This window comes from Cladophialophora immunda (assembly GCF_000835495.1).
Source record: "Cladophialophora immunda strain CBS 83496 unplaced genomic scaffold supercont1.7, whole genome shotgun sequence".
Classification (NCBI taxonomy): domain Eukaryota; kingdom Fungi; phylum Ascomycota; class Eurotiomycetes; order Chaetothyriales; family Herpotrichiellaceae; genus Cladophialophora; species Cladophialophora immunda.
In genome coordinates, this window is record NW_015622547.1 from 2,836,108 (window position 1) to 2,859,094 (window position 22,987).

At 51.7% G+C, this 22,987-nt stretch overlaps 7 protein-coding genes across 7 annotated transcripts; 2 read left to right on the forward strand and 5 right to left on the reverse strand.

The window, feature by feature from the left end:
- Nucleotides 1-1,054: 1,054 nt before the first annotated feature.
- Nucleotides 1,055-3,787, reverse strand: PV07_11704 (uncharacterized protein). The gene is made up of 3 exons (XM_016399166.1): nucleotides 3,003-3,787; nucleotides 2,657-2,945; nucleotides 1,055-2,601 (listed from the first exon to the last, which is right to left on the reverse strand). Exons 1-3 carry the CDS (start codon nucleotides 3,436-3,438, stop codon nucleotides 1,884-1,886), a joined length of 1,443 nt encoding a protein of 480 aa, XP_016243728.1. The 5' UTR covers nucleotides 3,439-3,787; the 3' UTR covers nucleotides 1,055-1,883.
- An 830-nt stretch (nucleotides 3,788-4,617) lies between these two features.
- PV07_11705 (uncharacterized protein) lies at nucleotides 4,618-9,008 on the reverse strand. The gene is made up of 5 exons (XM_016399167.1): nucleotides 8,830-9,008; nucleotides 8,725-8,769; nucleotides 8,400-8,438; nucleotides 8,107-8,208; nucleotides 4,618-8,054 (listed from the first exon to the last, which is right to left on the reverse strand). Exon 5 carries the CDS (start codon nucleotides 7,939-7,941, stop codon nucleotides 4,765-4,767), a length of 3,177 nt encoding a protein of 1,058 aa, XP_016243729.1. The 5' UTR covers nucleotides 7,942-8,054; nucleotides 8,107-8,208; nucleotides 8,400-8,438; nucleotides 8,725-8,769; nucleotides 8,830-9,008; the 3' UTR covers nucleotides 4,618-4,764.
- Nucleotides 9,009-9,229: 221 nt separating this feature from the next.
- PV07_11706 (uncharacterized protein) lies at nucleotides 9,230-12,040 on the reverse strand. The gene is made up of 2 exons (XM_016399168.1): nucleotides 11,550-12,040; nucleotides 9,230-11,493 (listed from the first exon to the last, which is right to left on the reverse strand). The coding sequence occupies exons 1-2, from the start codon at nucleotides 11,861-11,863 to the stop codon at nucleotides 9,492-9,494; spliced, it is 2,316 nt and encodes a 771-aa protein (XP_016243730.1). The 5' UTR covers nucleotides 11,864-12,040; the 3' UTR covers nucleotides 9,230-9,491.
- A 235-nt stretch (nucleotides 12,041-12,275) lies between these two features.
- PV07_11707 (uncharacterized protein) lies at nucleotides 12,276-13,808 on the forward strand. Its single transcript, XM_016399169.1, has one exon. The coding sequence runs from the start codon at nucleotides 12,373-12,375 to the stop codon at nucleotides 13,717-13,719; it is 1,347 nt and encodes a 448-aa protein (XP_016243731.1). The 5' UTR covers nucleotides 12,276-12,372; the 3' UTR covers nucleotides 13,720-13,808.
- PV07_11708 (uncharacterized protein) lies at nucleotides 13,720-19,160 on the reverse strand. Its single transcript, XM_016399170.1, has 2 exons — nucleotides 15,404-19,160; nucleotides 13,720-15,349 (listed from the first exon to the last, which is right to left on the reverse strand). Exons 1-2 carry the CDS (start codon nucleotides 18,527-18,529, stop codon nucleotides 14,915-14,917), a joined length of 3,561 nt encoding a protein of 1,186 aa, XP_016243732.1. The 5' UTR covers nucleotides 18,530-19,160; the 3' UTR covers nucleotides 13,720-14,914.
- A 229-nt stretch (nucleotides 19,161-19,389) lies between these two features.
- PV07_11709 (uncharacterized protein) lies at nucleotides 19,390-20,601 on the reverse strand. Its single transcript, XM_016399171.1, has one exon. The coding sequence runs from the start codon at nucleotides 19,995-19,997 to the stop codon at nucleotides 19,539-19,541; it is 459 nt and encodes a 152-aa protein (XP_016243733.1). The 5' UTR covers nucleotides 19,998-20,601; the 3' UTR covers nucleotides 19,390-19,538.
- Nucleotides 20,602-21,353: 752 nt separating this feature from the next.
- On the forward strand, nucleotides 21,354-22,559 carry PV07_11710 (uncharacterized protein). Its single transcript, XM_016399172.1, has 2 exons — nucleotides 21,354-22,000; nucleotides 22,088-22,559. Exons 1-2 carry the CDS (start codon nucleotides 21,498-21,500, stop codon nucleotides 22,137-22,139), a joined length of 555 nt encoding a protein of 184 aa, XP_016243734.1. The 5' UTR covers nucleotides 21,354-21,497; the 3' UTR covers nucleotides 22,140-22,559.
- The last annotated feature ends 428 nt before the right edge of the window (nucleotides 22,560-22,987 follow it).

The window sequence follows — 22,987 nt, forward strand, 5'->3', positions numbered from 1 at the left end:
GTCCAGTCTTGAACTACGAGGATGAGAATGGAAACAAGATGGGTCTTGAGATATGCGTTAAGACGGTAGAATGATAGAGGGTAGCATGAGTTTCTCGTGTTGAGAAAAGGTTGCGCATCACTCACCCTAAAACCATACAGCCAACATCCTCATACTCTGTAGAAGTACTTGTTAAAAACCACAGGGATTCATAAACGAGGTTATGGAAAAGTCCCACTCACATTGGCCACAACAAGCCGGATAACATCGAGCTTTTGGACACTGACAGACCCAACTAGGTGACAAGGCTGGGAGCCCCCTTTCCAATTTCCCGTTTCGGTAACTACACAACAGCCATGTTTTATTGCTGTCTGTTCAAGCATGTCAAGTCATTTCAGGGTTTCTATTGTATACAGTTCTAAGAAATGGCTGATCACACCTGAGCACGTCATCGTCACAAAACGCTGCTCGAAAAGATTGAGCCCGGAGCATTCTTGCACCACGTTGCTGCACCGAGAACTGCAGACTCAAGGCGGAGAACTACCAGATTGGAAATTTGAAGCAGGAGATTCACAGTTTGCGAAGGCAGGTCAAGGAAGAAAACGCTATAAACCTCCGCGAGGAACTTGGACAGACACGCACCAGGTTACAGGAAGCACACCCCCTCCTCAAGCACGGTCGCACTTCTGAATCTATGATACCAATGGCAAGCACTGCGGCCGACAACGCTGATTCTGCTGATACCGAAGCACCTAGTCCATTCCAGGATCTCACCTTGGTCCGAGGAGCTGTCCAACTTTTCAAACGGCAGAAGACAACTCTAAGAGAGTTGAGGAAGGCGGTCTCCAGCATGCAAGAGACCAGAGGCGGTCAATGGTGGAACATTGTCGATCGGGCAGAATCCATGTTGAATGAGAAGACGACACAATTGATCGATGATATCGATTTCTGTCTCGCGTTGCGAGGACTTCCGTCAAGAGACGGAAAAGAAGAGAGAAGAACAACTGGAAGGGTTGGAGACAGAAAGGTCTTCTGCATTGCAGGAACGAGATCCAGTTGCCATGAAGGAGCTCGCCGATACCAGACCAAGAGACACAGCCGCAACGAAGTCGGAGAAAAGGAAAACGCAAAAAGGAAAACCACGGCCAAAGACGGACGGCAGAGAGGAAGGGACGACGAAGTAGGGAAGATCCACCGATTGTACAAGGCTGAATGCTGTTGGCAAGGCTGAGGGCCCGATGAGCGGCTTGATGTCTGTCAGCCGCTAGATTTCAAGATCACTGCTGAATGAGTATTGCAATCGGCTCGAGTGCCAAGTCGTGGCTTTTGTAGGATTTAGCACAGATCAGAATGCTATTGACATATCTGGGTCGTGCCACCCGGTGGGTGTCTGTATTAATCTGCGTCTCATCCATGTTCAGGCGTGTAAGAGATCCTGAGAGAGTGAGTGGCTGACCACAGCTTGAGATGCGGACCATGCCAGATTTTCCGCCCATTGAAAACTCCGCCAGTCTATTTTGTTCCGTGAAGGCCAGTCCATGGAATCCCACAATGCCTACCCATCTAAGTATACACATTGAAAGACAAAGAATTTCGCCACTCCGAGCTACATGATTCTGTTTGTCCTCTGGTACGCTCGGAGAAAATAACAGCGCTCAATTGTGAAGCTGTTGATAGTCGTTCAATTGGTACCAGCCATTGAGGTCTGACATATTCCAGACAGCTAGCATATTGCGCTGAAAAGTCGATGAGGGGGAGTAGATGCCTGAGAGCTTCACAGGCATTTCGAGATGACGTTCTGCCCACCAGAGTGAAACCTCGGCCGGCCGGCTATGGATGCTCTGGCGATTGTATAACCTCTAGGCAGCCAGTCAGGCGGTAATGGAAACAAAATGGTGGAGGTGTCAGCCCGGTCGCGGGGTGGCCTTTTCTTCGAACATGGCCTTCTTCAAATTGGCCCACTTGTCACTGACAAGATCTTTGAACCTTTCCCACCCGGACCGGTTGAGTCGGTTGCTGAGTTCGCGGTACATATACATTTCGGCCCAACAATCTCGACCCCACTCACACCCGGCCATGTTCACCATGAAGTCGCGCTCGCGCTCGTTGTAGTGGAATCTAGGATCCAAAAGAGGTTTTCCGTCTTCGACAACCTGCCCTGGCTCTGGATGAAGGGCACATGCACCAGGGGGAAATGAATTGATTTTCCGTTGGGGGATAAATGCGAAATGGGTCCGGAGGTAAGGCTGTGATGCATAAAGGTGCTCCAGCGCATCTTGCTCCTTGTGTTCCCATTCCATATGTTTTTGCTCGTAGAGGACAGGGTCCCACCACAGATCAAGTAGCCGGTCTGTGAATGGAGATCGTCGGACGAAGAAAGACCCCAGGTTGAACCCATCACAGTCTTGAGGGATGATGATGTCGATAGAGGACGTCAGATTGTCACCAGTGGGTGACCGAGCGACTGGATCAAGAAACTCGGTAACGGGAGGGTGGGCGACGTCGAGAGGGTTGTAGACATTAATATCGCGGTACACGTTTTTGGCGAGATTGTTGAATATGTGGGATTGTAGTGATAATGAGGGCTCCATGATGAAGGTGTTTAAATCGAGCCACCAGAACCTGCTTCTCATCAGTCACACGCCACTCGGCTCGTTTGCAGGATGCTTTCTCGTACCACTCAGCTTTCGGATACCTGGCCATGGCGTTTCGGATCAGGTCAACCTTTTCCCAGCTCTCGCGCCATTCGTGGGCGTATCTCTTCTTGGTGCTCATGTCTGCAATATCTAATACGTATCCCCATCTTTCGGTATATCTCTTTTTGTTTTTCACGCTGTCGCGCTCAATGGCCCATTCTCTGGGACCTTTCCATTCCATAACACCGCCGCCCTCGTTTGCTCCGAGGATGATAACGAATTTGCTTCCGCCGCCGAGGTGGGAATTGCCACGGTATTTGGACAGCACGTCTGGGACTGAGGGTTAGGACAGTAGCATGGCATGGGGAGCGGGTCCTCGGCACTCACTTGTCTGGGACAATATCACCGTGGTCAGTGTGACAATGGACAGTATTATGAACAGAAACTTGAACCTCCTCAAGACATTGCCAGCAAACGTCTTTATTCTTGCCAAACTCCCACCGCCTCTTGGATACCACCGGCTGCGGCCAAGTTTCTCTGGATCTTTCCAGTTGGCCGACAAAGGAGTGTAGGGACTGAAGACGGGCAGTGTCGAGGAGATTTTCCGCTTGGACCGCAGAAAGAAGCCCTCATTCTTGGTCTGGACGCTGGGATATCCTCTCACTTGGGCACTTCTTGCCTTTGCCGCAGCCCACTGATCGTCATTGTTGCTGTAATTGTTGGCTCCTGCGTATAAGCCGTTGGGTGTTGAGCTGCGCTCAGTCAGACCCGGTGCATTCCATCCTCCGTTGGGCAGTGGTGAAACCGATCGAGAATGGGACATCGGAGTAGGATGGCTGAGAGGAGTCACAGGACGGGGAGGGTTGGGATGCGCATCAGAAGGGAGAGCGACTGGCAGTAGTGAGTACTGTGGAGCGGAGTGTCTCGCTACTTGAGGTGTTGGCAGAACAATGGTGTGAGGGTCAAAGTTGACAACAGAGGCGCGGGATGTTGATTCAGCTCATCTGACTTTGGGTGCAGAACCGTCTACGAGCCCGCAGCAAGACCAGGATGGTAGTGATTGCAAATGCATCAGCAGCCACATGTAGATGGTCTCATCGACTCGACGCAGCAGCCCAGACGTTAAGGGAGGGGTTATTTCTTTTCTGGAATTCGAATCTGTGAATATTTTCCCTGTTACAAACCCCCAACTGGAAATCCGACAACCCACGCCCGCCTGCGCCCACCAGCCCGCGATGCCTGCCGAGCGCCTTCCGCGGCCTGGTCTTGGTCTGCTCGACACTTGTCGACTCCCGTACCTTAGCATCTACCCAGGCTCGCCAGTACCCGCCTCGCCGCCCAGCTATTACTCCATCAAGACAAGTGGTAGGAAGGAATGTGGGCAGCCGAGAATGCCACCTTGCAGCACGACCAGTACGGAGCTCTTGCTACGGAGAGCACACGTCGACGGGCTTCTCAGCAAAGACCGGAATTTGACAGGTGTCTTTCCTCCAAGATGCACCCATTGACTGCGCAGCAACAACCACCCTCTCCTTCACCCGGCGAACCTCAGAAAACCCTCAGAACAGAGTGCCCCTGGTCCAAGCCTACGCCGCCGATGCATTCCCTTCACGCGTAGGAAGTTTTTATTATTCAGGGACAGGCACAGTCGGTGGAACCTCTTGAGACATTGGTGCAGTTGGACTCCGTTATTAGATCTCCGCTTCCGCTCTTCTGCGATCGACCCGTTGCTGGCTTTCCAGATATTGGTGGAAGTCCGCATGAGAAAATGAATTACTCCTTTCCCTCCCATCCACAGCTATCGCAGGGTCCACTCTAGGCATGATGATGGCGAGCCACCATGCCTCAGACCCTTGTCGCAGGTGGGCCTGCATCAGTGGCTTGCAAGCCAACCCATCCCCTGCCTATCACAGCCTGATATGTGCATGGCTGGCCCTCGTTGATAAAGTCAAATCGGCCAGGAGGGTTGCACAGTGCCTGGCCCAAGGAACCTTGGACATATGCAACTTTCCACGGTGGGAGCTCTGCAGATCGATGTTTTGGTTTTTGATTTTGTGAAACTCGATGCATTCGAGGTGCTCGACAAGCACAGCACTATCATGTCATATCCTTTTCCAAGTTATCTCACGTCCAGCAGTCATCTCATCATTCAACAATCTGGCTCCACGCGCACGGTTGGCGCGATGGGCGCCTCGCCAGCATTGTCTCTCATACTTAGCCTCATGCTCTCGCGCTCCTTCATCCGTTGGTGATGGTGTCGTTCCTCCTGGACAATAAAACCTCCTTCCCCAGCGGGCCTCGGTCTTGCACTGTCCCCAAATGTGATTTCCACCTTGAACTTCAAAAACTCGCCCGTTCCATTGTCGAAAATGGTGATGATGTCTCCTGTGTATAGCTTCCCGAACAAGGCTGCGTCTCCCGAAGGTGACTCCTTTCGCAGTTCAACATCGTTGACATAAACACAGCCACTTGCAGACGTAGCGATTAGCGTTCTTATTCCAGGAAGTGCGGTCCAGTCATTTCCGCGGTCAACGTGAGCCTCCATACCAGGTGCCCAGAATGTGATCTTGAGCGCGTACTTGGGAATACGCGTGTCTTTGGTGTCAGGGTATTGGATGGTACAGTCGATGCCCCGTCCCCATACAGTGAATCTAGCTTCGAGATTGATGGTAACATTCACAAAGGAGCCAGGAACGCTGGTGAACTTGCCATATCGCCGCGGAGGTTTGATGAACTGCGTTGTTTGGGAACTCGTTCTGGTTGCACTTTCCGGCTCTGGAGCGGGACGAATAAAACGGTCCAGCTGGCCCATACTTTTGATCTCGTGGCCAGTCTTCGCATCAATGGTGACTGCAAGCTCAACTGATGGTGGGGAGTTTCTGGAAGCCGGATTTCCATGAAAAGTCTCGGCCTTTGCTCGCAGCCTGCTAGCCCTGGATGCATTTCTCGCCTCGACCTGCGCCTCGAAATTAACGGGGTCCTCAACGAGGCCAAGGTCGATACGACGAGTACACACAGGCTCTTCGGCCATGTGAGTTGTATCTGCCAATTCGTTGTCCGCGTGTGGTGTGACCGAAGCCGACGGCGATAGCTGACGTGTCTCAGGAGTCACTGGATTAGTTGTTTCTGGAGTCGCAGCATCCGAGATATCTGCTTCAGGAGAAGCCATATTGAGCTGACCTATTTGGTGTTCTGCCCCCATAAGACTTGCAGCTGAGCCCCCTGGAATGTCTGGTACGCCGAGAACTTGAGGATATTGAAGCGGATGTCCAGAATTGTCGGCGTTTTCTGCAGTACTCGGAGGACCGCGATCTCCAAAATCATTCACGCTGATCTGTTCCACTCGGTTTCGAATATCTTGTACTCCCACCGGTGTAGATGGACTCAGCTCGCCGCCAAATACGCCTGAACTACGGAGGACGGACGCAGAAATCTCTCCGAAGAGACGTTGTGCCGGTAATTCTGGCGCGACAGGTAATGGCGAGAAACTCCCACCAGTTTCTGGGAGATGGGGATATGCGATATCTCCTGCTGTGGGTGACACATTCGTTATAGTGCGAGCACGCTTCTTAGGTCGGTCTGGAGACTGTTCGGAGGAAGGCAGTTGCGTCAGTTGGTTCAAGGTATTAATCAACTCTTCGTCGATGATATCTTCGTCAACTTCGTCAACAACCTCTAGCCGATTTTGCGGGTCAGGCTGCGGCTCCTCGATGTCATCGTAGTTGCAGTGATCGGGTAAGTCACGTAGCCACGGATGCTGCAAGCATTCGGGTTCTTTTGGTCGTAGAGCAGGGTTTCGGTTTAGAAGCTTTCCGACGAAATCAATCGCTGGCTCTGATACCCCTGCCTGTCTCAGCGTGTCAAAGTTGACATCTTTCGTCATAATATTGTTCAGCATTTGCGCGCCGCGGTCGTCGCCTCGTCCGGTGACCGGGGGCTTTCCACAGAGGAGATGGAAAATGACGGCACCAAAGGACCACATATCCACAGACTGATCGTACGGCGATGGTGGTGGTTTTGTTGCAGGTTCTCCTAGCCGACGTCTTTTCGGAGCAGATCCTTGAGCATAATTTGCGTAGTCAGGATATACCTCAGGTGCACAATAAAGAAGTGTACCACAGAACGTTTTGAGAAAGGTCTCTTGGTCGGTCACACATTTTGACAAGCCGAAGTCGGATAACTTGACGACTAGAGGGTTTCGAGATGCTATGAGGATATTGTCCGGCTTGATGTCTCGATGGGTGATATTTCGTCGGTGAAGATAATAGAGAGCGTGCAATATCTGTTTGGCGATCTGTTGAACGTCGGATTCAGGGATAGCTCCATGTTTTCCGAGTTCTTTCGCAAGCTCACCATAAGGGACGTACTCCATCAGGATGTAGATCCAGTGTTGGTATGTGTGGCAGTCGACGTAATTGACAATATTAGGGTGCTTGAGGTTTTTCATTATGTTAAGTTCGCTGTCAAACTTCATGTCGAGGACACCGTTTTTGATAAAGCGGCGCTTGTCAAGCTCCTTTGCGGCGTAGATGTCACCTTCTTCCTTCGTCTGAACCTTGTAGACGGTTGCGAAGGCACCTTTCCCGAGCAAACCCGTAAAGTTGTACAAGGAACCCCCGTTCCAGTAATTACCATAGGTGCTCTCTCTCATGGAAGCGAATTGCGCCACGTCGCCTCTTGCCGCGAGGTACTTCCTTAGATTGTCTTCATATTCATCCTCAAAATCACCACGGCTCGGTATCCGTACCATCATCTTAACTTCTTGCTTCCTTCCACCACCGTAAAGAGAAATAATCGAACCATGTCTAAGGACGATAGTCGCCGGCCTAAGGGCAGGATTGTCTCGGCGAGCTCTCGCCCTCAGGTGAACATCATCAACGACAGTTCCGTTGGTGGACAAGTCTTCCAGCATGAGGCTACCTTGATTGTTCACAAAAATCTTGAAATGCACTTTGCTCACCAAGGTGTCATGGTCGTAAGCGGTGAGAAGCACATCGCATTGACTCCTGGTCCGGCCAAATCGAAAGCCATCCTTGGGATTTGTGACGGTAGATGACATTCGCAAAGCTATATCTCGCGGTTGATTGTATTCTTCGCGGAATAGCAGGTCATCCTGACTGATATCTCCAAGGTCGGCATTTTGCAAGATGTGCATAGGCGAGACCAACAGGTTCGCTTTTACTGCCTCGAATGCAGCCGGAGAAGTTGGACTCAGCAGGCATATCACGTCTATCGCATCCTCGTCCGAAATATTGGAGACGTTTCTCCTGAGACGACGAGGGTCTTCAATCGGCTGTGTTGCAGGCTGAGTGGGTTGAGAGACCATAATGACAGCGTTGAGGGTGTCTCACGACAAGGTGGACTGCTCAGACAGTGGAACAGGACAAATGGAGACCCAGCACGGAGGTTTTGAAGTCAAACTTTCGCAGCCAAGTGATACTATAAGAAATTGTTAACAGATTGAGGTTTCGTAGTCAGGAAGCATACTGACCGGAGACAAATGGATTATTTCACCCTTCGGTTTGCATAATATTCCGCTGGAATTATGCAGGTGTGGGTTGTTGGAGGCGACAATAGAATAGCATGGTTTGGCCTAGTTATTTGTATGGACTATTGTTAGCAGTGCCCATTTATGGATGTAGGAGAGACAACATTGACTGCGGAAAGGAAGGTATAGACCCCAGGTAACTATTCAGGCGGCTCAAGGCCGAGCCACAATCACGTTCCAGGCATCGGCCTACTGATCCTGAAATTGGGAAAAGATATGAACTTCACCACACATACCTTTGTAATAGATCCTTGTCCGGCAGATGATTAATCGGCCTAAGGAAACTGTCAATGTCCATGTTACTCGCTGGTATCGGCGACCAATTTCCCCGTTGACAATGAGTGTGCTTGGTCAAAGTATAATGGTAGCATTTCTGTTTGGCCGACCCTCAATAAGAGTACATGTCTCCAATGGGTGACTTTGAAAGTCAAGATTCATGCTGCGAGGGCTCGCCACCAGGGAGCAAACAACCTTGTGGAGTGACCAACTCTTTCTGATACCGTCGCCAGGCAACAATACAGAGCATCCGCTAATTCGACTGAGGCAGAATAGGTAACATACCGAGGACGATTGCGCGAGGAAAGGGAGACGCCCGAGGTCAGGGATCTGTTGGAAACCGTTAGCAGTTGCCATGTGGTGGCCTCGAAGAATAGGATTGTTCCTTACAAATCGTTCTCCCGGCCCAGGAAGGTAGAAGCGTCCGAGCAGAGCACTGAAATCCTACACATGCAAGAAAGAGCAACGCTATCAAGACAGCCGAACAGAAACAGGAGCAAAGAGAGCAAGAAAAGGGTGCGAGAAGGAGAATAAACGAAGTCGAGTTCACCTGCTGCCCTCGAAGAAATTTCCCCGCCAACGCAGGCGCAGGAAGGACCCCTAGAGCTCCTCGCGATCGAGCCCGGCTTTGGACCCCAAACTCCAGGCGACAAGGCGTCGAGCGTGGCTTCGTGTGGGCGTCGCCCGCCTATTTCCCGGCTCCCCGTTCCTGGCTAATGTACCTAGCGTGTCTCGGAGCCTACAAGCCGGTTAGACCAGAGCCAATGGATACCTGATAGAGGTGGCATTCGCTTGCTTGGCTACCTAGCTACGAGGAAGATCGCGGTTGCTATCAAAGGCGGCACGTCACGCGCAATATGCGTACCTAAACACGAGAACAGGTCTGATGCAAAGAGCTTGCGTCTTCCCAACACTCCAGACTCGGACAGAGCTGACCGTGCCCAATGAAGGGATCCACGAATTCCATGAAGTACTAGCGTTCCGCCTCATTGAAATGCGTCTCCTGATCACGTTGGCTTCAGTGTCCTCCATTGGAAACCCAGCGTCGAGTCCTAGTCATTCCCATCCATTGCCTGTTTCGCTAGTATGTCTCTTCGGCGGATCTCCTCTTCTCGTTGTTCACGTCTCTTCCGGCGCATTCCGGTTCCCGTTGCCCGTCTAGCTGCCGCCGCCGAGACGGTAATGATCGAAATCTGCTTTCCACCATTTTTTTCATTGCTGACGTCGGCTAGAGCATCAGTGGCTTGGTGAAATGCATCCTGTAGATTGGGGGGTGACTCTGGTCGTTCATTTTCTGAAGGGGCTCCTGGGAGGCTGATTCCACGGCTCGCTAAAGCGGCCAATCTCGTTTGTTCTCGTTTGCGCTCCCTGGCCTCTTCTACCACTCTTTTGTATTCAAGATCGTCCTTGTCTCTCTCAATCCAGTCCTCCAGGCCGAGCTCCTTCAGCTCTTTGTTGAGGATCTTTGTGGTCGTTTGAATGTGAGGCTTGGATTTTCGGGGTCCTTTGGGGTTCTCCAGCTCTTTCAATTCTTGCTCTATTGTTTCCGGCGTCGCGTGTTCAAAACGTGCCTGTTGGTCTGTACCAAGTCGACGTGGAAGGATACGACGTAGTGCGGCCGGCTCTGGGGCAACGCTTCGGCTGTCGGCGATGAAATCGAACCTTCTTCCGGTGGAAACAGCCTTCGTCTTGCTGCGAGTTCGCTTGGCAGGCACAGTTTCAGCAGAGGCGTCATCTGCCCCATATGCTTCACTAGAAGATTCCACATTCTGACTCGTAGTATCATCTCCGGGAATATCAAGAGAGGTGGAAGAGAGGTGCCGACTCTCATTGCCAAGCTCAACGGTTTGCCTCAGCGACGACTGGATTTCCGAGACATCTACATGGCCAACGTCCATCGACTGCTCATAATTGCTGTCAAGCAGTCGATCAGTCTCTATTGGACCACTGGCTTCCTCAACACCTTGTGGCTGAGCTTCATCGTTCTTGGTTCTGGTGCCAGGGGCAGAGCGTACGACTGAGTTTGCAGTTTCCATATGTCGGTCAGGATTTGATGGCTGACGTTTCCTAAGGCTCCGCCGTGAGGACATCTTTTTGGAGGAAACATTATCTTGCATCGTATCTTGATCATGATAATCAGGTATATTGCGAGACTTTAATCTGCCTGGTCCTTGCTCTGGTGTGGATATTCTCGAGCTGCTGGAGTCGTCGGCAGATTGCTCGTCGGAATGGTTGCTAGACTGAGGAGTCGGCATTTGTGTAGAAGACGAAAGGGTCTCTAAGTAATGAGATCGGGTTTGCGGTGCTACCGGAGGTACCATCACGCTTGATCTTGGAACGTCGCTGTCGCGTTTGCGTTTACCTAAGCTGTTCCTGTGGGGGGCTTCAAATGATGAGCTCGGGCTTGGTTGTCCAGTTGCGGTGATCATAGCTGACTGCACAATATCCCACTTAGCTCTTAGCGCAGCGTTTTCAGCGCGAAGTTCTTCTAACTCTTGCGCGTTCGTCTGAGCCGATTTCAGTGTCATGATCATTGTATGGATGTCGCCTGCGAAGTCAATCTGTGTAGGCTTATCGAGGCGAGGAGGCAGAATTTGCGACTTCAGTTCTTCGATAGATGTTTTGATCTCGTCTATGGCCACTCGAAAGGTCTCCAGGACCGAGGAGATGGTTCGGAATTGGGCGTCATCCTCCACGGTCTTCGAACCCTGATCTGCCATTCTCCCATTATCGGATTCCAAGCGCGTGTCTTGTATTGCGCGTTGGAAAATGGCGGAGTCGCGAGAATCTGTGTCCGCAGCTTTTCGAAACGGGGGAGTCTCCTGGCTGTTTTGCGGGGAAATGTGCGCGGAAGTTCGTCGATGGGATTCTGTCATGGGCTGGGGATTTGGAGGTGTCTCTTCTCTGAAGGAGGTATGCGAGTACCGGGTAGTGGCATTCGATCTTGCGGCTGATCTGACGGCGTCTCCGGCGTATCCAAAGACGGGATCAACGCGCTTATTTGTCTCGCTGCTCTTCAGGTATGTCCTCGACAATTTGTATAGATATTGATTCCTACCATCCCGTCAGTCTCACATATCTGTCTTCTGAAGCATTGGGACCTTTCATACAACATATTTCTCTGAGCGGCTGCCGGAATCTCCTTGCAATACTGCCCGACAACCGCAGAGCATTTTGTGCAGAACACTTCGGCGAGAGTGCATCCTTCAAGAGCTCGTTGCGTGACGCCTTCAGGGACGACTTGTGTTTTGTTGGTCGCGATCTCTGTCCCAAAGTGAGTGCCAGAGTGGACAGGGCGAACGTAGGAACTGGTGAGGCGGGTCCATTCGTTGTCGAAGATGCCGATTTGGCCGTCGCATTGGAGACAGTGCAGATTGACGTGCAGCGACGCCGGTTGCGACATGCGGCGGGAAGAGGAGGCCATGTCGATGTCGTTGCTGGTCTTCGATGCTGGCTGCAGACATTAACTGCGACTTCTGGGATGTGTGCAAAAGGCGCACAAACGGGACAGGGATGGTGGGTTGAGAGTGCGACGGAGACGCGTGGGGAGGCTTAACGCGTCTCGGGCTGGTAATTCACGATAAAACGGCCTACAGTATTAGTAGTACTGCCTCGTAGGTTGGTAAGTAGCACCTCGGGCCACGAACCACAGAGGTCGTATTAAAGCCAGGGATGCCCAGCCCGCCAGTACCATCTGGGAAGGTGAATTTCCGGGGCTGGTGAGGCTCCTTGCCCCCCTAACTGTGAGAGCTTGCAGCAGCCATGCGCCCCTAAATTCTTGCCCGCCATTGGATCTTGATGCGCGTATCGCCGCTCCCACCTCCACCCGATACACTCATTGTACGCACGCCCTTTGCCAACAATCGCCTTTCTACCGATGTCGGAACCAGACTCTCCTTCTCAAGTGTTCTCCAGAACTGGGCATGCCTGGCCATGCTTGCAGCAGCTTCTAGACAAGGGTTGAATCTCACGAGTCAAATTCGCAGATCAGCTCGGTCAGCCTACGGACTGCAGCCGCTATCTGGAATTCTCAAATTTTCATCGACCAGAGCCAAAGCCAAAGCCATCAGCCACTCCGGTTGCAATATGGCTTCCTCACATATCGTCGAGGACAAACCAGATACTTTCGCCGACGTCAAGCAGAACTCGGCCATAGCAGCTGCGAACAGCAATGCAGCCTCACACAAGAGGGTCAATGCCTGGCAACAACCCGGTCCCGCTGCCTTCGATTTCCGCAGCGACGTAATGACCACGCCCACAGCATCTATGCTCGATGCCATCACAAACACGACGCTGCTTGACGACGTGTTCCTCGAGGACCCAACAACCAATGAACTAGAGTCCTATGTCGCTTCGTTGGCAGGCCATGAAGCGGGACTGCTTGTGATGTCCGGAACAATGGGCAACCAAGTAGCTCTCCGCAGCCATTTGGTCCAACCACCTCACTCCGTGCTGTGCGACATCAGAGGACACATCCATAACTACGAAGCCGGCGGAGTCAGCTGCCTCTCAAGCGCCATGCTCATTTCCGTCACACCCAGCAATGGCCACCACCTAACTCTCGAAGACGTACAAAAACACTGCATCATCTCAGACGACGTCCACGCCTGTCCGACCCGAGTCATCAGCTTGGAGAACACCCTCGACGGGATGGTCATGCCCCTCTCTGAAATCCGCCGAATCTCCCAATTTGCCCGCTCGCACGGTATCAGGCTTCACTTGGACGGCGCGCGCATCTGGGAAGCTGTGGCCGCCGACGCCGGCAGTCTGCCCGACTTCACACGCGAGTTCGATAGTGTGAGCATGTGTTTCTCCAAGGGACTCGGCGCCCCCATCGGCTCCATCATCGTCGGCAGCAAGCCCTTCATCGCGCATGCACGGAGAATCCGCAAAATGCTCGGGGGCGGCACGCGGCAAGCGGGCGTGATTTCCGCCGCAGCCCGCGTCGCCGTCGACGAAAACTTCGGCCACGGCCCCAACGGCGAAGGGGGCAAGCTGCGCGCCAGCCACGCCCGGGCCAGGAATGTCGCGGCGCTGTGGACTGCCAAGGGCGGAAAATTGGCCAACCCGACGGAAACGAACATGGTCTGGCTTGATCTTGCCAATGAAGGCTGTTCAGCGGACGAATTCGCCGAACTGGCGAGCACAGAGGGATTAAAGGCCCGAGGTGGACGGTTGGTCGTGCATTATCAGATTACCGAGGAGGCAGTGGAGAGGTTGGGCAGGGTTATGGATGCTGTCCTACAACGGAAGACGAGACATGGACAGAACGGGGCGTAGCAATGTCAATGGGCACTGAGCATTTTCGATAGACAGTAGACTACAGCTCACCACCTGCATGGGAGAATGACTAACACTGTGATCCATCCTCGGCACTCGAAAACTTGGATCGTGACAAGAGATTTGTAGAAGCGATTGCTCAAGAAAGCCCAGCTGCCCAGTCGATATCTCCGCGCCAACGTCCCATTCCCAAGAGCGCATGAGTGATGGTGACGCCGACTAGTCGGATTCGTTGTCCACCGACCCAACATCTTCATTCCTTATCCGTCCTCTGTGAAGGTCCAGGTATTGTCGAATCGCACGATAAGACTTTTTGAGCTGCTGCCCGTCAAATAGTTGGCAGTGTGATCTTGTTGAGCTCACGTCGTTATCCCATGTTTTCCAAGTCCGCGACACCAGGAACAAGCTCAATCTCACCACTTGCAAAGCACAGTATGGTTGCCAGCTCTTACATCCTTGCATTCCTCTCCAAATCCTCCTGTTCCTGATGAGAATAGCTCGCATTCGTGGCCCATATCGATTACAGCAGTCGGCCCTTTTCAAGCACAGACTTCTGTATCCAACGTTGGTCTCCCGAGACCATGAACCGCCAATAGCGCTCAAGCATAGCCCTAGTTGAATCTCTCGAGAATATCTTTTCTGCCAGCGTGCCCTAGTTCGTATGTCGCAAAGCCTTAGAAAGAAACTGTATTCAATCAATTGCCATCGAATAGTGCACATCTCCAGACATGGTCGAGGAGTGGTGAAGAAAACGAACTCCACAGCTCAAGAAAAGAAAGCCCACAAGCTCAAAAAACAGTGTTGTGTAAATCGAAGCGCCGCTTGCTGTGAAGAAGTGTAATGAATTGTGCCCAGCTAGGCCGTAAAGCGCTCGGCTGCCGGCCAAGGTGAAAAGGCTCAACTCTGAAACCTTGTGAAAAAGCACATGTAAGTAAAGTCCACGAAAGCCCTGCAATTGTGGCGTCATGCATGGAAGGCCGTCCGTTGTGTCCCCTTTGAGTAGCACTGAACAAAGGAAAATGTTTTCGTGTCATGAAGGTCGTGCAAGTGTTTTGACCGCCGTGGTTCTCCGGTCGAGTTTGACATCTTTGACTTGTCGCAGTCTGATATCGCGTGCCAGAAGCCGGTCAATGAGGGGGAATGCCGCCTCGAGAATGCAGGTAAATTCTTTGCGTTGAATCTGAATATGGGTCTTTCAACCTGCTACACCCATCTGCCCTGGTCTTAGCTGGTAGCTTTGCCGTCCACCCTGTGCACCTCCACGGCTTCCTGCACTATCAGCGCTTCCTGCACGTTCTCGAGCATACGGGCTGTTCGGGACGCCGAAGTTAAACTCATTTGCTGGTGTCGATGTTGTTGAAGCCATGTTCTGTACAGGCCTAACAGAACTTTGCTTCTGCCATGCAGTAGCCTGGTACGGATCGACATCCACCCTTGTGGCGACGGGGCCAAGCGAGTTCGAAGCCGATACGGGGCTGCGGACTGGTGCATCTGCTGCTGCAACTGTCTGTTTCTGCACCTGGCCCTTGGCAATATGACCATATCGTGACAATATCTCCTTCGTTGTAAGCTCTGCAGACCCGCCATGAAGATTTGTATCGGTCAGGATGGACTGTAGATCTTCTGGGACCTGTGGACAAAGTTAGCTTTCGAAATGATAAGATATGAGTTGGTGATTTCATACCTGACAGAACAGATCATTGTATTCGATCAAGGTGTTGACCGCCTCGATAGCAAGGAAGCTATCATCGACCTGTGGAACTTGAGGTCTTGCGCCCGGTGCCCCTTTCTCTTTCGCATACAAGATATTGGGCGCCATAACGGTAGCCAAGTTGTGGATGTCCATCTTGCTGCCAGATTCTTCATCAACCTGAGAAAAGGAGGCCGCCCATTTCAGGAATGAGAATAGTACTTCCATAGTATCACGATGGCTCTTTGGCATCAGACAGCATGTGAGATGCAGAACCCTCCTTCGGCGTTCATCGTCCACAATCTTTTGAGAAATGATGAACAGCTTCTGTAACTTGTATGTCAACAACGGTTCGGGCATCTCTCTCAGAAACTTCTTGAGCAATGCGGCAACTTGTACCGGATTTTCTCGGTTGAGGTCAGGCGTCTGATTCGCATCGATCGCTTCTGCCGTCTCTTTAAGGCGTTTGATGTTGCCATTCTTTCTGAAGACACCTTCGACCGACATATCCATTTGTTTCATGGCAGATACACAGTCATCAACGATAGTTGGTACTCTGAGGGCACCAGGTCCGACTCCGTTGGTTGATTCTGCTCCCTCGCGCTCAACTAGTGTCTCCAACGGAACTCCGAAAATTCCTTTCTTCTTCACACCAGCGTCACCACGAAGTGCACGACTGACTTTGCCCCAGAATGTCTGCTTTCGCTGTTCGATTAGACCAAGCAGATCTTCAAGGGTATATTCACCATCTAACAAGGGCTGCATCGAGAGGACTGCCACATGTCGGACAATAAAGTACTCCAGAGCGGACAGTTCCGAAAAGTATCGTTTGGTTCTGAGGGGGTGTTCGCCGGCCAGGAGATCAGCACCACCACTAGATGAACCTCGCTGGTGCCCATTCACAAGTCTAGGTTCATTACCTCGGTGACCAATCAGGTTGGTGCCTGCATGACGGTAAGCGTTCGGCCGCTGTTCCTTTGCCTGCTCGGCGGCGACAATCCTCGGAATGTCATCCAGGGTGAGACCCTCTTGATTGCCAAAGGTAAGTTCTGATTTCATGCGACCATCAAGATCTTTCTCCTGAACGATCTGGAAGCCACCCGGATTTCGATTATCCTGACCATCACCACCTTCAGAGCCTGGTCGCACACCATGTGGGCCATAGAGAATTTTGGACTCTCGAGCCTTCCGGAATGTCGTGGAAAGAGCGCGTTCGTTTCGAGTAGACCGAAGTCGCTTCATCTCACCCACAGTCTGTTCTAATGAAGATTCTTGTTGGCTCGATGTACCTGCGTAGGATCTAGACCGTGATCCCATCTTCTGATGAGGTGTAACAGGCTCCCCGGAAGGCGATACGTGGTGTCCTTCGTTGGTGTTGTATGGTGTCAGGTTAGGATCATCCGAGGTATGTGGTAGAGTCCCGCCAGACTTCAGCACCTCAAGCAAGCGTGCCAATGCAACCTGGAGTAAGAAGACGTACTGCTGTAGTTTGGTGACGTGGGCGAATCCTGAGACTGTGTCCGGCGTCCGTCTTGCGTGATCAACACAGTACACCTTTTCTTCTCTCTCGTTATACATCGCACTGGCAAGGTCGCTCGTCAAATCTCGTTGGCAGACGCTGCAAATAAGGTGACGAGGCTTTGCATGCCATCTTCGACCGTAAATCATGACACATTCGTCATCGATGGGTTCCATGCATGCAGAGCAACAATCCGACTCTTGGCTGGCAAGACCTGCCACACTCTCTTGCAAATCTAGTGATTTCATCTCTTGCTCTTTGATTGTTTCAAGGTCAGCAAGCTCGTCCAAGAATGCATGAAGGCCTTCAGGGGACCCTTTTTCGCGTTCAAGTTTCAGCGCTCCTTGGAGACCAATGCGAATGAGTAATTTGAGGTAATGAGCCAGACCAGTGACCAACGATAAGAGCTCCTGGGTAACGCCGAGTTTTCGCACTCCAGTCTCCTGAGTTTTCGAGAGAAGTGTGAAGAATGCGACGACCTTTTTGCAAAGCAGTTTCGCTTCTCGACCGTAGGCAAGTTCTTTGAGTTGAGCCTTGACAATCAGAGTTGCGAGGGTGTCGATAGCACCGAAGAGGATGTCAACGTGCCAGATGAACTTCCGAGCGACAATGACTCCGTCGACGTAGACGCCATTGCTGACATGTAGCAGCATATCTGAGATGCAGGAAGCAGAGGATTCTTCAAATGTAGAAAGGGTGCTCCAGATCCGATAGACTTTATCCTCCATCTTTTCTTCATCCTCTTTAACCGTTTCGCGCTCGTCCTCGGTAACAGGAGCGTTAATATCCTTCTTCTCCACCTCTGTCTCAGATTGTGCAAGTCGCACGTTCCAGAATTTATGAATCATATAGCATTCAGGGTGCCAATGCTGATTCTGTCCATTCCGGAAGATCTCGACAAATTGTTTTAGGATAGCAGTCTGACAACCGTTGCATCGTTGCGCAAACTGCGTAGAGTAGTGGTAATGACAGTAGACTCTCCCGTCGTGTTCGTAATAGCTATCCTGAGCGCCGAAAACCGTCGGGCACACTGAACATGTGAAGTGCTCGATGTGATACTTTCGATCGAGTGCTGTGATGTAGGAACCACGAAGTGCGCCACCGCATTCAAAGCATAGGAGATCCAGGCGCCGGAAATAGTCTGTTTCGCAGAGGGGAAATTGTCCAGATCCATCCTCAGCGTCCACAGGAAAGAACTTGGAGGCGACAATCTGGCCACAGTCGGCGCATTTGAAGCAATCAAGGTGGAATGTCCCACCAAGCGCACGCACAAATTGACCAGTCAGAGGCTCGCCACATTTTCTGCACTGTCGGGATCCAGAATTGGATGACTTCCCTGTGCTGCCATTTGTTCTTGATCTACTGCGTTCTCCTTGCCCACCCACGGACCTCTTTCTTCCAGTTCTGCTATCAGAGGAATATCTGGCATCACTGTCGTAGGGGACATCGTTTGTATTGCCGTTTGCCTGGTTTGGTGGTGTGTACGTGTACTGACCGTTGGAGTTCTGCGGAGAAAGCTCGTTCTGGTTGCGAGTAGCGCCTATGGTGTATCTTAATGTGCCAGAATTCCCCTGGTGCAGCTCTTCAAGCGGAGCTGCCATTCTTGAATTTCACCCAGAGGGCGTTGCATGAATATGTGGCAATTGACACGGTAAACATTCGACAACCGAAGCCTCTTCGACAATGTCTTGTCGCGGACACAATTCAACCGCACCCCAGAGAAGTGACTGGCTTTCGTCGTGTGACCGTGTTGTGCGCGTCTCTTGTCTGAGCCAGTAGCAAGTCCATGCAGCAGAACACTCGGGGAATAAACGAGGGACAAGGGAAACTGTGAGAATCTTGTGGTGTGTTTTCGATAAAGTTGTCGCAGTCAATGTCCACCCTGGATGTGATGAAACCGAAACGAGGAGAAGCGTGACAAGTGCGCGGTTCTTCGCGAATGACACTCGAAAATATCCCACTCAGAGAACTGTAGGAGAGGGTGGAGGAGGCTCTGACGGAGCGCGAGGGACAGGGAGGAGACGGAGGTCGGACAAGGAGTGGAATCGAGGAGACGACGCGTTGCGGGAAAGTTTGAGAACTTGTGAGACGGTCCAGCCGGACAATATGCGCGAAAGAACAGTATGAAGTTGATGGGAGGACCTGACAGTTGGTGTAGTGTGCCGTCAAGAAATGGTGGCTTGTCAGATCAGATCAGATTCATCCATCCAACGATGAAATGTGAATAGCGTGAATTGTTGGACGGGACGTTCGACAGAGGCCCAAGCCCCCAAGGGCCAAATTTAGCAAGGCCGTTCGGAGAATTGGCTCTGTCACGTGCTGAGACGCTAATGACTAGCGCCCCGATGGGCTGAGCGTCCGCTGATTGGCCATTATAGTCAGCCTCGCCAGGGTCGGTCATCATGACAAGGAAGTTGTCGCAAGGACGGCTTATGGATGTTGGACAGAAATGGGAACAAAGCGACGAGAGATGCATAATGGAATAAAAATAAAGCTTCCAGTTGATAACAACACTAACACGCCCCCAAAATAAAAGCGGAGACCGCTTTGACCTTTGGTTGTCGCGCCGACTACCCTCGAGCATACAACTTCATTCAACCCATTCACCCCTCAAGCCTGTTTGGGGATTCTAACAAAGACAACTCCGGCCTTCACCTCTACCTTCGTCCCGTTGGCGTCCGCCTTCGCAGGCAACGTGACAGAACGCTCAAAGAGTCCTTCGTGTCTCTCTTTATGAACAGTTTTCATAACCCTGCTTTCGGTTTCGCCAAAAGTTGGTATCGACGCCGTCGCCAATTTTCCACGGAGAAAGATGGTGCTAGCATCGAGCCACTCGATCTTGATCTCATCGGTAGACTCGACTCCTGGCAGGTCGCCAACAAGAAGCCATCCCGTTGTGCCCCCATCCAATTCGAAAACATCGAACTTTGGAGCGAGCACTCCACGGTGCGATGGCAAACCGTCAACGTTGTAGTAGGCGTCTCCTGCATGCTTGAGCTTGGCGCGCAATGAGTGCGTGTCAACCAGCGAAATGTGGTGAGGGTGGAGCAGGCACTCAATTGTCGACATGATGGGGTCCTCGAACGCCGTTTTAAATGTTTTATGGTTATGGTGGAGGATAGAAGTTGGATGTGGAAGATTTGATGGTCGCACTCGAAATTCGGATCGAGAGAACTGGTGATTTTTCTGGGATTTGGATCTCTGTAGCCGGAAGAGAAGCGGTAAGTGGGCACACCTGGCCCTTACATATTCCTTCTCTTTCCCCTACCTGATCTGCAGACATGCAGGCACATCTGACGCGTCTACTCCAGGTCCAGGGCCCTTGACATGAGGGGTTCAGCGAGAAGCTTCTGCGGGAGTAAGCCAAGTCGAATACGAATGATCATAAGTTTGAGAATCGACTGTTTCGATGTGCACGTGTTGCGGACATGAAACTTCAGTGGATTTGTACTTGTATGCAACCATCACCTGGTCCCAAGGCAACAAGCCAAGAATCAGCTATTTGCCCAAGGCGCATGAGACCAGAGCGATTGAAGGAGGGAAGAACCATTGTCCGCACTTGCAGGGCGAGACCTTCCATGATTTCGAGAATAATATTGGATCATCTGACAGAAACAAATTTGAAGAGCACGCGGGAGTGTCTAGCAAAGAAGAAGTTGGAATAAACCGTCCGAATAGCTTCGAAGGGACGAGGACAGCTGGGTGTATGCCGAGGATGTATTTGGCATGGGTGCATTTGTAATGACTGTCATTAGAACATGGCATTGAGCGCATTTCCCCGTTCCTGGTTCCCCAGCAATTGCTCACTTCGATGACTGTGCATGTGCAGCTGAGATGCGGATGGCCGAAATCGTGAAGCCGACACAGAAAGTCAAACTATTCTATCGGAATCTCTCTCGCTTTCGCGACATGGCGAGCTGTTCCCCTGATGGGAGGCTGGGGCATCGAAACGTAATCACCGCACGTTTGCTGCGTAATGACAGCCACTCATGGGTTGGGACATCACTCCACTGCTGCATATCACAACTTCCCATCTCATGATGATGTGAGCTACTTTCCCCTTGCAGTCAGGAGATGAGCATCCAATGACGACCTTGCAACTTGCGCAGCCTTCGCCGCGAACACAGATCGTGGGACTTGGCCCCTCACTAGAACTCACTTCATCGGCTGCGTCCGGAGAGAGGACGAACTCCTCAAGGACCCAGACCTTCTTGAGGACCTCGCCTATGGAGATAGCTCCGAGTACCTTGGACAAGGGGAGAGCTCACTGATCACAAGATCGCACCATTTCCATCGGCACATGGAGGACCGAGCAAGGGGGAGCTCGAGCAATGCCGCCAGGATCTTGCCCCGCCTCGAGCTCTTCAATCAGGTAGGGTAAATAAATATGCGCGTCCCTCTTCATGTCAGAGACTTTTCTTTCGCGTCTTCCTCCTCAGACTCAGTATATAAACAGGAAAGCAGCTGCAACGCATAGGAAATCCACACAAGGACAACCAGAGGCGACCTCAAGCCCTCAATTTACAGATACCATTCACCACGGTCTCAGGAAAAGACATCCTCGAAGCAATGGCATACGCATATTATTATGACTACCCACCTCCATTGGTGGACAACCCTCATGAACGACACCATCAACACCAGTCGCTCCTCCAATACATCTCGCGCCGCCACCCCAGACCAGAAGACCACCCCAACCAGCCAGACCTAGACTTTCGCGATGCCATCCACGAGTACCTCATCGAAATCGAAGTGCCAGGCGTCAAAAAGCCTGAAGATATCACCGTGACCTGGACAGGCAACCGATCCCTGCTACTGTCAGGCAAAGTCGACAGGCCCGATTACGGGGATGCCGAGAACTCAAAGGTGGAAGAAGAACAAACAGAGCCTCATGCTGGAGGAGTCCATCTGTTGATTGGAGAGCGAAGAGTCGGCCCTTTTCGACGATACGTCAACTTCCCGACGGATGTAGAGAACGTCAGCGTGACGTTGGAGGCTGGGTTGTTGAAGATTCGTGCGCCCAAGAAAGGGTTCAAAGATGTCGCCAACACCAAGGTTGATGTTAAGCACGAGTGAGTTAATGTGGCCTTTTTCTGTATCTAGTCGTGCCCGCGCTCTTGCTTCTCGAGTCCGGAAACTAATATTGATCTTCAATTGAGGGATCACAAAAAGCATACCTTCCCCGTCTTGAACACGTTTGCTGGCCTCTAGTCGTCCAGTCTTCCTACCCCTCATCGAGTTTCGAAGCCATGATCATGTGTGAAGAGCCACCAGGCCCTGTCGGTTTCAAAAGCTTTGTGCAATAAACGCGGAAGGAGGGAAGTGGGGATCATCAGCAAGGGGAATGCTTTGACTTTGGAAAAGTCCACAGAGTGTAGGGAGTGGCAATGGAGCGCGGAAGGTATATCTAAGTCTCCGACGCGAGTGTCGGATGTTTCGGGAACAGAAACTCATAGCTGCAAGTAGTTCTCATGTCGTCAGCCGAACTTGTGGTCAAATTCGCTAATCGGTCTTCTTTTCACACCGAGATTCCGTAGCATGATGTGCGGTTGTCGAAACCATCAGTCTCCGCTGTCCACAACTCCTCAAACTTGCTCTTTCTCCGGGCACTCTATGCTTCGCACATGACTGTGAGACCCTTGTTGTGCTCTAGTGCTTGTATGACCTTCTGCACCTCTCACAAAACCGCATGTCGCAAGCATCACATTCCCATAGAAACCGATCGGCCTGCCAGCAACAATCCGAACAACAGTCGTCATCATCGTCATGTACTCGGACCCTCGTGAAGTGATCGTGACGGCATTCTTCCTGGTTCGCGATTGCCATCATAATTCGTTGTACTTCGGTGGGCCGGCCCTGATGTACGGCAATGGCTTCTGCTTGCTCAAGGAGCCTTGCTTCGTTCCATAGCGGACATTGGCAAGTCTTCCAGCGAGCATTGCACTGATAGCAGAATTCCGTCCCACAATGGCACCTGTGACTTGAATCAGTATCCGTCCCTGCTCGTGACAAAAAGGGATGGTCTCTACCTCATATGGTTGCACCCGTGCGAAATGAGG